Raw genomic sequence first — 13,131 nt, 5'->3', positions numbered from 1 at the left:
AATATTACTTCTCTTGATTCTTACCACAGCTCTGTATTTCACAGATGAGTAAATTGAGACACAGGGAGGTCGAATAACTTGACCAAGTTCACACGGCTTGTAAGTAGAAAATCTGGATTAAAAACCAATAGCATGGCTCTAAATCCATACTCTTAATCATAGTCCTCTAAGCTTATACTTTCATATACTTAAAAAAGATATGGGTGGGCATCAGGCCATGGAAAAAGCACTTTAGCTCTGTATGTTTGGCAGCACCGCCCCCATCCTTTCCCTCCTTCCCCCCTCCACATACAGAGGCACTGAGAAGAGGCGAGGATTTAGAGCATGTATTACCTGTCACAAAATAACAAGAATTCCTCAGGTTTTAGGCAATAGTTTTCCAACAAGAATATGATAGAATACCTATAATACGTCATTATCGAGTGAGGCACTTTTCTCACCACTTCGGCAATGAATCTGCCTTTTTTTCTAGTATCATATAAACATCATCAGTGCAAATTGATCTACATACATCAAACATCATCTTATACTTCAAAAAGAAGTTTCTGACAGAATTGAATTCCTTGGATAGTGAATTTCAGGGATTCACAGCACAAAATCCTTGTGGTCTCTTTCTCCCATAGACGTTGCCAAAACACCAAAGGCTGACATCTGTCTACTTGTCTTGATGGCATGGTTTTAATCCTAAGTGTTGATTTTATTTAAATTAATTAATCTGAACATCAGTTACTTTATATCACAGGATTATTATTCAAATCATAGAAATAGTTGTAAAAACATTTTATAAATTGTGAGTTCTATATAGATATTAGTTACTATTATTTTTATAATTAAGGGAAGTAGATATCCTCAGTATTTTAAATAAGTTGATTTTAAAATTATTTTTAAAACAGAGGAAAGAGACAAGAACCCTATAATTTTAACAACCTCTAACATATATTCGACTCTAGGTATTATTCATCCTTTGTATTAATAAAGTACCTTTTATAGCTGGTGGTTTTTAAAATAAATGTCCTATATTTGTCATTATTATAACTACTCATCATGATAAGTGAAAATGAAGGATAATTACTTAGTAAAGATGGTGGGTAATCCACTAGAAAACCCGCCAAATAGCTTTACAAATGAAAGAACAAACAAATATATTTCTATTTCCCTAGAGCATAAAATTACATGATTTCTTGATGATGTGGTTCTATCTCAACAGGAGTATCTTCTTTATTCCTTTCTCAGGACAGCGTCTCAGCACTTTATCTCTCAAATGTCTGACTCCTCTCTTATGCCTGCTAGCCTGTAAATATCTGCTTGTCAGTTCTTCTAGGAAGGGTAGATCCAAGCGCTGATTGATAGAGACAGAAATCCTAAAACTTTGCCAGAAGCCATGATAATTTTACAATGAAATGCATGGGGGATGTGGACACAGAAAAGTAAGTCGAGGACGTATACCCCACATACACACTAAATATGGAGATTCCTTACCTACCCAGGAATCTAAAAACAGACATATCAAAGCCTGGAGGGATTGATTCCAAATAAGAGCCCTCAAATTTTGCCCATTCGGATTTCTGTTTATAAGTGTCTAAAGCTGGCAATCTGAATCTACTCCCATTCCCCCCACCAGACAAACCTTGAGCCCCAAAGAGCTACTGCCAGCCCTGTTGGTACCAATCTGGGGCTGTTGCCCTCTGCTTGATGCATTCTGGTATGTTCTAATGTAATCAATCATTTAAGTGGTTTCTAAAACACACACTATGTGTTTTTTTTCATTATAGAAAACTCTGAAACTACCCTTTATCAATTGTAGGGAGTCATTTCCAATGTTCAGGTAGTACTTTTGCACCTCGCTGTGCCTAATTTTGTTATTATTATTTTTTTTTAATTTAAAAACAGTCTTTGAAATATCATTGTTTTCTTAAACCTTTACAGCAGTGAATGTCAACTGAGGGTGATCCTGACCCGAGGGGACATTTTGGAATGTTTGGAGACATTTTTGATGGTCACTAGTTGGGGAGGAGAGTGGGATGGGCATCTGGCAGGTAAAGACCAGGAAGGCTACCACACACCCTACAATGTACAGGACAGGCCCGCACCCTTATACAGGAAAGAATTATCTGGCTCTAAAGGTCAACAGTGCTGAGCTTGAGAAACTCTGCTTTACAGCAAATGAGTTCACTGAAGTGCTATGAATTTGCACTGGCGAATCCTGCAGAGTGCTAGAGAAAGCAGCTGTCGGCTCAGTCCTTTTGAGACCAGCCTCTAAACACTGGTGCTAGGGAGCGCCCTTGGAAAAGGATCACTAGAGTCTCATATGACTGAATAACTTTCCTACAGACAATTCGAGTAACCTCTAGAGTTCTGGGCCAGAAGTCTTGTTCAGGTCTGTAATGTTCTGGTTCATGGAGGATGACATTCAAAGAGGAGATTTGTTCTCTGCACGGATTAGAACAACCAGAAGCAGCCTCATCACAACTTCTTGAAATCTGAGCAGAGGCTGACCCCGGCTATGCCTTTTAGATCAACGAAAACTTCCAGCTTCAGCATTCCTCATCTCCCTGTGTCCTTGATCCCCACCCGCAGGGCCAATCCTCATCCCTAGTAGGAAGCACTGCACAGCTTAGTCTCAAAGTCTGGTGGCTTGGCTATTCATGCAGTGCAGAAATTAGGGTTCCGTTTTTTTTCTCTGAGATCCATCCTGGCTTCTCCTCCTGATGGATATACCTGAGCTTCAACTCTGGTTCCTGTGGCTGAGTTCTAGAAATATCTCCAGCTGCTTAGAGGCTCATGCTCTGCCTTGCTCTTGACATTTTTCTTTTAAGGTCTAGCTTCTAGTTGGGTGCCTAGGCACTGCAAGTTATTTTTAGACTACCTGGCCAGGCTCAACTTCCTTGGTCAGCACATGGAGGGGACCTAGTTCCCTGGGAACCTGGTTGGCTACGATGGTCCCTGTCCTGCTACTAGGAAGTCAATGCCATCTCTAGACTGCTCTCATTGGAGAACAGCTTCTCTCTCCCCATTTAAAATTGCGTATCTTCCTTCACAAACCCCCTACTTCCCTTTTCTACATAATTTTTTCTCCGTAGCGCTTATCTTCCCAGAAACATTATAATTTACTTATTTTGTTTAATGCCTGGCTTCCCCCACTAGAATATAAACTCAATGAGGGCAAATCCCTTTTTGTTTGGTTCACTAACATGTCCATAACACTTTAATCGGTGGCTAGCATATGGTACGTGCCTAACGAATTATTTACTGAAGGTTGAATGAATAGGATCAGTCCCCCAGTTTATAATATAATTATAAAAAAGTAAATGCCAGCTGAAATGGACTGATTGAGTCAAACAGTCTCTTTTCAGACAAACTACATTTAAATGACTTCCAAAATTGAGACGGATTTTCTAGTTTTTGAAAAGGCTAACATTAAGGTTGTCTCAGGGTATCAATTCTTACAACCATAAAACACTGTGACCTTTGAAACTGGATTTAAAACATTCATGCTTAATTTAAATCACACTTAATTTATGGCAATTAATTACTGCTACATGTATTAGCTGTTTACTATGGCACTTTCTATTCTGTCCAATGCTACTGAATCCTTACACCTGACCTAAATGGTTACGACTTGCTTGGAATTTAATTAAATTTTTATTAGAAGTAATTATGGAGCAACTATGCAATTCCAAATGAAAAGCCCATAATAAGTAGCTACTGGGTGATAACCTATTTTAGGTGCTAATAGACAGCCTATATAATCTTGTCATATTTGGATCCGTTTTATTTCTTCAACTCAAAAGAAAGCAGTTATTCAGGAAAGGAAACTTAATTTACTTTTCCTTTTATATGGCAAACAAAACAAAAACCCTCATAGAATTCTAATGCTGCTTATTCCTTATTTTTAAATATTATATTAAAAATTACTATTTAATAATTGATATTTACAAAAATATGTTTACTCACATATATTTGTGAATGAAAAGAATTTGACTGAACTTGTCGCCATGAATTTTTGGGAAAATGTGACTGCCTTATTTTGCTTTGCTGTTGAAAAAGAAGTACAGGGATTTCTCTCTCTTGAGAACTTACATCTGTGTGTTATTGGTCAATTTTATGCAATATCAAAGGAAATGGTATAAGAAGGGAAAGGAAGGAAGCAGAGGGAAGAAACGAGAAAAAGGAGAAGTGTCACTAATTAGTGTTACTAATTTGACTACATTTGTTTTTATAAAATGTCAGTCAAATTTGTTAGTTCAGCCAATTCCTTTCCTCCCTTCACACATCACATATACACAACTTAAGAAATTATACAATGGTTTAGAAATGGGTAGAAGAATTCAGCTATGAGGGTTTATACCTAAAGCCTGGAAGGTGAGACATCCTTTTTATAAGGATAAACTTGGGGAAAAACAATATTGTTGGATTTGGGAATCAGAGAAATTCAATCCTCTCTGTCACAATCAAAACAATTAGCATTTATCTATAGAAGGAGATGGTTTAATTTGAATGTTTTCCCCTTGACTTTGCTATTCTTGTCATTTTCCCATTTAAAATTTAATGTGGACCTGTGGAAGGGGGCAAGGGCCTATCTGTTGAAATTCATGCCACACAGACTAGAGAAGACAGGGAATTCGGAAGCTAAGGTGCCACTTTGAGTTCTGCTTTCTACACTGAAAACAATGTTAAAGAACTTGACCATCCTTCTGGATAGCTTTTATTTTGCCAGCCCTCCCTTTAAAAAAAATGTATAGCTCTTTTTCTGATTTTAAAATGATACATATTCATGATAAGAAATTGGAAATACAGAATAGAAAGCAAAAACTAAAAATTATTCATCCATTATCCTACAACTCAAAAATGACAACAGTTAACTTCTAGTATTTCCCTTTTTTTTCTGAGATACACACATACACACGAAGACATATACACACATACCACATACACACACTTATATAACATATCCTTTTTATTTTGAAATAATTAGGGATTTATAGTGTCTTGACATTTTCACATAATGCTATATCTTGAATATGTCCCCTTTCATTAACAATTCATAAAAATGCCATTTTCTTAGGTTGCAACTTATGGTGGTAGCATTATTTTTAAAAATTGTATTATTAGATATTGCTAAGTTATGATAAAACAATTTTAATCCATAAAAATTAATCTACATTTCTGATCATTTCCTTAGTATAGATGATTTGAAGTGGAATTTTAGGTTTAAAATGACAGTTATTTTTAAGAATATTGAAATCTACTGTCAAATTGCTATGCAGAAAGTGTATATCAACATAGTCTCACCAGAAATCTATTAGAATCCCAAGTTTTTTCTCATCATGACCGCATAAAGCATTATTTTGTTAAACATATTTTGCTAATTCATTAGCCACTTTTGCAATGTGAAGCTGATTGTATTTGTCAGGAAATCCTATTTGTAATGGATACTAGAATAATTACAAAAAACTGCAAGAGAAAAGTCATGCCATTTCAGCTTAATAGTTGAATAGCTGGCAGAAACAGATATTTTTGAATGCCAACTGCATGGTACATAGTTTGGTATGTGCTAGAAAAAAAAGACTGTTAAACTCTTTATAATAATATTTCTAATATATTTTGATTACTACCTTATTATACTATAATTTTTTCAAAGGAAATATCTCCATTTAAAAGATCTTTAAGTAGTATGTTTTTTCTCTTATGAAAAAAATGAATTCACAGATACGTAGACAAAATAAGTTACCTTTCTCAAGGTAAATAGACTCCAATGTGTCTTCTAAATAGACACCCCCACATCTCCAATTCTATATGAAAAGTCAGAATAGACTTCTCTGACTTGCTCTTCGAAATTGCTTTTAATTTCCTAGAACTAAACTGAAGAGTGGTAATAAAGTTAATTATACAGGAGGCAAATGAATATTTAAGAATCAGCATTCCTGGAAGCAATATTAGGAAAATCTCTGATTTAACAGTTTATCTTTGCTCCAAAAAAATTTTATTGAAAACCTACTGTGTGCCAGGCATTTTGCAACATGCTGTTGAACAAAGTGAAAAAGATGCAGTCTGTGCTCTCCAAGGGATCACAAATTAACAGGAGTAATAGGCTTAAGTCATTTCAGTAAGGTGGTCAATGTCTATCAAAGACTGAGTTATAAGGCTCCGCGAGGGCCTGGAAGAGGAGGTAGCGAGCTCTGGATTGGTCGAGAGGTAATGTACAGGTAGCATTCTGAAGGATAAGCAGGACTTGTCAGCTTTAATGGTGAGGGTGGCAATTGGAAATTCTGGGCAGAAGAAGCAGCATGTGAACAGCAACTGAGGCAAGGCATCAACTGTTAAAAACACTAGGAATACGTTGAAAGGTTTTTAGCAGGGAAATGACTTGATCCTATTTTTCCTCCAGAAAGATCTGCAAAATGGTCAATGAATGGCATTTTTGTGGGGCTGGGGTGAATGGAACCAAGTTGCAAGACAAGATGTAGAGAGACCACTTACATCTTGGGGTACAAAAGTGGGATGTCCTAAGCCCATGGCTGTCAAACTTGAGCATGCGTTAGAATCACCTGGATGAATTGTCATACAACACAGATTATCAGGCTCCATCCCCAGATTTTCTGATTCAATAGGTATGGGGAAAAGCCTAAGAATTTACATTTCCAACAAGTTCCCAGATGGCTTAGGGTGACTTCTAGGTTTTTGATTTAAGGAACTGGGCAGATCCTGTTGTCACACACAAAAAAAACAAAGAGGGAAAGAATTAAGCAAGTGATTCTTCACCCAGCAACCCCCCTTTCCTTTCAATACTGTTTTCCTTAATTCTCCAAGGTTTACTTGTTCCCCGCTGGCAGTATGTTCCTCTTCCTCTAGTATGTATCCCTTCCTATGTCAGGCTGCTGAACTCCAACTGGATCTCATTTGAATGTCCCTGGGTTATGTTCCCAGGATCCAGCTCTTTGTTAGGTTATGACAGATCCAAATGGACCAACGTATCACTGATTATAAAAATGGAAATTTGATGCTCCTCCAGGGGTGATAAATTTCTGCTTTAATAGTGGTCTTCCTGAAACTATGCCTCAGCCCAATGCAGTAACTCAAGTGGAAATCTCAAGTATCACAACAGGTAATCTGCGGGATTCATTCCTGGATTGTAGGGGTCTTCTGACGTCCCTCAGTGAACAAAGACTTTCCCTCCCAATGCATATGGGCAAGCCTCATATACATGACAGAAGCCAGTTAAAATTCCCCTTCTTTGGTCTTTGCCCCAGCTAGGGTGGTTTACAAATAGGTATGACTTATCTTTGCCAAGGAAAGATAACAGTGACTTTTAAAGGTACTTCCATTTAATTGTAATTTAATAACCCTGTACTTTAAATAACTTGCTTTAATTACATGTGCAGGAAACAGATCAGACAATAGTCATAATATCTTCTTCCCCGAGATGTGTGTGTGTGTGTGTATGCATTCTCTTCTCTCTCTCTCTCTCTCTCTCTCCCCCCCACCTTGGGAAAAGTTACTGTATCCCATTTTATGTCAGATTCTTCATCTGCACAATTAGGACTGTAACCTACTTTACAGGGCATTGGGTGGACTAAATCAAATAATGTATATAAAATGTTTAGTCCAGTGTCCTATATAATAAATTTTCTCTTTACTCTTTCCTCCTTGCTTATTTCTTATCTAGCCACTGTGCTGGGAAGTGACCAAACTGTGACTATCTTTGAAAAGCACTACTGTTTGGAATGAGTGTACCAGCAGTGACACCACTTTTATCAGGGCATATACGCCATGAGCCTCCTGCAGATTTCCACAGATCATTCTGCAAATAACATCAATAAATGCCGACGACTACTTTAATGTTAAGAATTCTACTTTCACATTAGATTTTCTTAGGCTTCCTACTCTACTACTTCCCTCATTCTCACTAGAATCATAGAAGTTATTGCATATTTGATTTTGATGTCATTTCCTCATGATTTGAGGAACTTCATCCCTTTTCTACAATAGGAAAAAAAGAAAGGATTAAGGATAACCAAAGAACTGGAAGCATGCTGTATTCTGGCCCCCACTTTCTTATTTGTCAGTACTATATGTTCTAAATTGTATCATGGCTTGTTTTAATACCAGCCATATTCACACTTTGCGAATTTTATCCTGGCTCCCATGAAGATTTGATCCGTAGGTATTTGAAGGATCTCATTAGAAGACTGTAATAGTTGTTCAAGTATTTACTGTGTATGAACTCTGCAAGATCTATATTCTACTTATACCCATGTACACATTCATTCTTATACCTATAATTATTATCCATAGCACTCCAGTAATTTTCATAGAAGTCCTAGAAGGAAGGAAGTAGAATATGCCTTAACTATTCTTTGTCATGAACACTTTCCCAAGTTTTCCAACTCTGGAAAGGCATTATTTTCAAGAACCTGATGGGCTGGAATTCCCATACTTTGTTAAGTTTTCTGCATAACAAAATTACTGGATGGGAAAACTTTGTCAGGAAACTTGGTTATTTCTACCTTCATTTTCTTGGTGTACTTTCATGCCCCTCCAGCCTTGCCTGAATCACCTAAATGGTATATGGTAATATCCATCAATATTAAAATATATGTCCAGAGGGACTCTCAGGTACACACTGTATGCTCTTGTACTCACCTATGAATCTTATGATCCTTCGGAGTAAGGGGTTCAGGTAACAGCACTCTCCGGTTAGAATTGTTTTCTCCTGGGCAATCAGAGATTCTCTGGTTGACTTTATGAAATACATGGATATTTCACCAATAAAAATCTGGAGAAGGAATGTTTAAGAAATGTCAAGTTGGAGAGCTGCCTGATAAAAGAGACTAGGGCCTTAAAAAAAAAAAAGCAAAAAAACAAAACTAAGGTTCCACAATCCTTTTAAAAGATATGTTGGAAAGATGGAGCATTAAATAGCAGTTTGCATTGAACTCTTCAGAAGAATTAGAGAAAGCAATAATTGATCATTTCAGATCGACTTCAGGCTATAATATTAAATTCTAAGGTCATCTGAAGACATACATTGAAACAATAAATTGTAATAGAATTCATGATAAGGTTCGCTAATGTTGGGAATGATTTTTTTTTTAACCCAATGTGTGAGTTGCAATGATGAGGAATGACTGGGGCAGCCAAGTGCCCAACAAAGCATTACATGCACATACCACAATAAATTATTACTTCATTATATGGCAATACTACCATGATAAATCCTTCTTTTAACAAGTTTGCCTGAGCTGTTTATCCCACGCTGAACTGGCTGACTATTCCTTCTTTATGATTGGCACCTCTCTCTACTTATCTTGAACTAATACGTGTTATGTTACCATTTAAATCATAATGCCTTTGCATAGACTGTAAGTTCCCTGATGACAGGGACTCCAACTCATATTCCTTCAGTATGTGTATAGCATACAGCACAGTGCATTCCCATTTAAAATAAGGAACTAGCATGGGCAAGTTGTCACCAACTCTGACACTGCCGCAATTGAAGACTGAGAACCAACAATGAAGAGTAAAAAGTTAATAATTATCCTTAGATATTGAAAACTGGGTGTCAGGCACTTTACCATAGGATTTTTCATACTCACAAAATCCCTGGTATAGGTATTATTACTCTTGCTTTACTGGTGAAGAATGAAAGTTTAGCAAGGTAACGTACCCTGCAGAGCATACAAGTGGTATGTGGCTGCATCTGGGATTGGTACCCATGACATCTGGGTGCCCAAGTCCACAATTCCTAATCACATGCGGTTTTTGCTTTCGTAATCCTAATTTCAATATTTTCCCCAGAAGAATGTGATCTTATAGATTTCTTCTTTCTATGCATATCCTTGTGGTTTTAGATAAACTCTATTGATGATTTAAGAATCCCCATGCCTTATATTCCTCCTGTCAGTATGGAATATCTGTTTAGATGAATAAATATGACAATATCATGAATGACACATAGGTGATGGAAATTAAACTATAGAATTTAAAAACTGGAATCATTTATAGATGTTTCCCCTTTCCTTTTCTGAGGGAGGAAAGTCAAGGACTTGGGGACTTGGCCACACATAGCCAGACAGTGTGTGAAGCAGCTTTAGAATGTGGCCTATAAATAGACACTGTTATCCTGATTGTACAGATAAGACACTTGAGGCATAGAAGTATTAAAATGATTTGTCCAAGGTCATCAGAGCTAATAACTGACAAACCCCAGCTCTGAAGCCAGGAAAGCCTGGCTCCACAATACTTCCTCTTAACCACAACACTTTTACTTAGAAGTGACTTAGCAAAAACATCTGTTGAATTTGTGTTTAATATTGAAGACATAGGAAAACAGAACAAGTTAGATGCGCTATTTTTTAAACACTGAAAAACTCATATGATATGAAAGTACAAGATAGAATAGTGTAGTGGAAATAGAACTATAGGCAAATCAGAATGGGGTGGAAAGTCAATAGAAATAGACAGAGTTCAAAGTCAGACAGGCAAACAATGGGCCAGCATGGATCGCCTTGGCAGATGCTGTCCAGCCATGGTCGTACAGAGTTAAAAATATTTTGTGCCTAACATCCCTTGGAATTAACAATGAGTTAATGAGCTCTGCCGTGTAAAACTGTTTGAATAGCTTCAAGGATTCAGCCCTCCCTCTTTGCCCTAAGACCTGTCTCTGCCAAAATAAGGTGCCAAGAGGCTTTGTTTGTCCCTACTGTACACGATGGAACTGCATTACTCTTCTTTATCTTAGTGAACAGATGGGGATAAATTCCTGCATGCTCAGATACATGAAATAGTGTTGCCTTGAGGAACCTTTCTCTCATCCCCCAGACGAGCTGAGACATTCTTGTTGTACATGAATCACTTACCTTGTGTTTCTCCTGTCTAGTTCTTATCACAAATAATTACATATCATTATTGCGATTCTTTCCTATGGAATGCCATGCCTCTCTTATTCTCTGTTGAATAGCAGGGTCCTAACCCATTGGAAGGCACATAGTAGTTAATCAATGTTGAATGAATTAAGCATATCAGATTAATGACGGCCCCTTGGAATGTAGGTTTAATTAGGTAGACTAGAAAGAAGGAAAAATGATTTCTATTATTTATCCTTCCAGACTCACTGAAAATGTCACTGCTCTTTCAAAAGCTTTTGCCAGGTTCCCTCAGGGAAAGGGAGACCCTGTCTTGTTATTGCTCTCACTACACATTTTACAGATCTCTATCCTGACATCTATCCAAGTAATTGCAATTGTTGTTTGTATGTTCCTCTTCATTTCACTATGCTATCCTCACATGAAGGACTTTTGTCTGCCTTTGTATGGTACCTAGAAAAGGACTGGTATATAGTAGGCTTAATCAATATTTGTTTAGTGAATAGAAGATTGAATCTTTAGAGGACCTACGTATGGATAGAACCCTCTGATCTTAGGCTCCCTGAAGATGAACAATGCAGGAAATTCTCCACATGGACCAGAGAGCATGCAATTATTTGTGTATTGCTTAAGAATAAATAAAAACCAAAGACTAAGTAAAACAAAGTGAATGCTCTCTTTTAAACTAAATTCACTCATATACTCATTTTGCACTCAACAGTTTGGGAGAGAGAGTACCCACTCTGCCAGGAACTGCTCTTTCCACATAGCTCTGAACAGATGCATAGTAGGGGGAGGGACACAAACAAACTAATAAATACATTACGTAATGTCATGAAAGGACATATGGTTAAAAAGGAATCAAGGAAATGGGATGGAGAGTGATAAACACATGAGACTACATGAGAAAAGAAATAAGCATTGCTTGCCTCAGCCATTTCAGAAGCCCAAAACATTCTTACTCTATAGGAAAGAGCTATGCAAATTCTAGAAGTTACACATTCAGTGAAGCCTTCTACTACTCACACAAGAGGGCAAAAGAGTAAGAAACTGTGGGAGAAAATTTATACACACTCATTCTTGTTAAAAAAATACCCAAGTGCACACACATGTATACACACAAAAATCAAAACAAAATCACTTCAAAGCATACCAGACTAAAGAGGAGGCAAAAGGGTACGGGGCTCAAATACATCCATAAGTCAAATGTCCTAAGACTCTCATGTCGAAGGTGATGAGCAGTAAGGAATTATTACCATTGGCCAACAATATTGAAATCACAACTGAAGTAAGAAGCATAAAAAAAAAAATCAGAGCAAGGGTATAGACTAAACTATATATATAGTTCCTGACCTAATGCCTGGAATATATTAAGTGATAATGAGTGTTTACATAAGGAAGAAAAGAAGGAAGAAAGGGAGGAAAGGGGTAATTTTATAACTAAAAGGGAGGAAGATATTCTTGTTTTTCAATTAAGCCTGCAGACATAAAAGTTGCTGATGAAACAATCCAGCTCTCTGATCCCAGTGACTGGGTTTCATGGATGTTCATTTTCCTGCATTGTACCGACCACATATGGGGTGCCGTTTCTCCATCCATTGGGTCTTATAGTCTCATACAGGGCCTGATTCTGCTTAGAGAGAGGAAGAATTCTGCTTGACAAGGGGAAGGGGTTGCCTTTCCTGCCAGGCTTCCAACCCACACTAGATACCATTTTGCACATTGCGGCAGATTTATGACTGGTTTGGCAAGGGCTGGGTTCCTCCATCTGTATCTTTGCCATACACGCTCTGCCTCTATCTACCACTCTGTTCAGAGAGCAGCTGGAGCATGTGGGACTCGCCCATGTGTTCAGCTCTGACTGCCCTGCCTATTATGGCCTTTCTGACCGTTATCTAACAAACATCATATCACTCATAGCAAAAGAGAATACCCTCTGGTGAGAAATGATCAAGGCCAAACTCTAGATCTGCCAATGAATTCCATTAGTGAGTGCATTTCTCATTCCCCAGCTTGCTGGCTACAATCCCAAGTGACGTAAGACATTTATATAATAGTAAATATACTTTAAGTAAAGAGGATAACTGTTCTAGCTAGATAAAGTTGTCTTTAAAATATGGGAACTCAAATGGCAAATAAATAAACAAACAAATAACCCTGGAATAGTATGTCAGTTTGGTGTGTTATCTTTTAGATATAATTTCTTCACACTGTTTTACAGGAGATCTGGTAAGTGATAAATAAGGCATATAAATGCAAAATATTT

The 13,131-nt window shown here is 37.3% G+C and overlaps 1 protein-coding gene across 4 annotated transcripts in view; it reads right to left on the bottom strand.

Moving 5' to 3' along the window:
- Positions 1 to 13,131, bottom strand: part of PLPPR1 (phospholipid phosphatase related 1) — a 216,765-nt gene that overhangs the window by 22,480 nt on the left and 181,154 nt on the right. For all 4 annotated transcript variants that reach the window (XM_033123630.1, XM_033123629.1, XM_033123628.1 and 1 more), the window contains one exon: positions 8,644 to 8,776. In XM_033123630.1, the coding sequence (XP_032979521.1) occupies positions 8,644 to 8,776 (133 nt within the window). The remainder of the gene's footprint in view (positions 1 to 8,643; positions 8,777 to 13,131) is intronic.

Source organism: Rhinolophus ferrumequinum, chromosome 12, assembly GCF_004115265.2.
Source record: "Rhinolophus ferrumequinum isolate MPI-CBG mRhiFer1 chromosome 12, mRhiFer1_v1.p, whole genome shotgun sequence".
Lineage (NCBI taxonomy): Eukaryota > Metazoa > Chordata > Mammalia > Chiroptera > Rhinolophidae > Rhinolophus > Rhinolophus ferrumequinum.
This window is presented reverse-complemented; position numbering and strand designations above follow the sequence as displayed.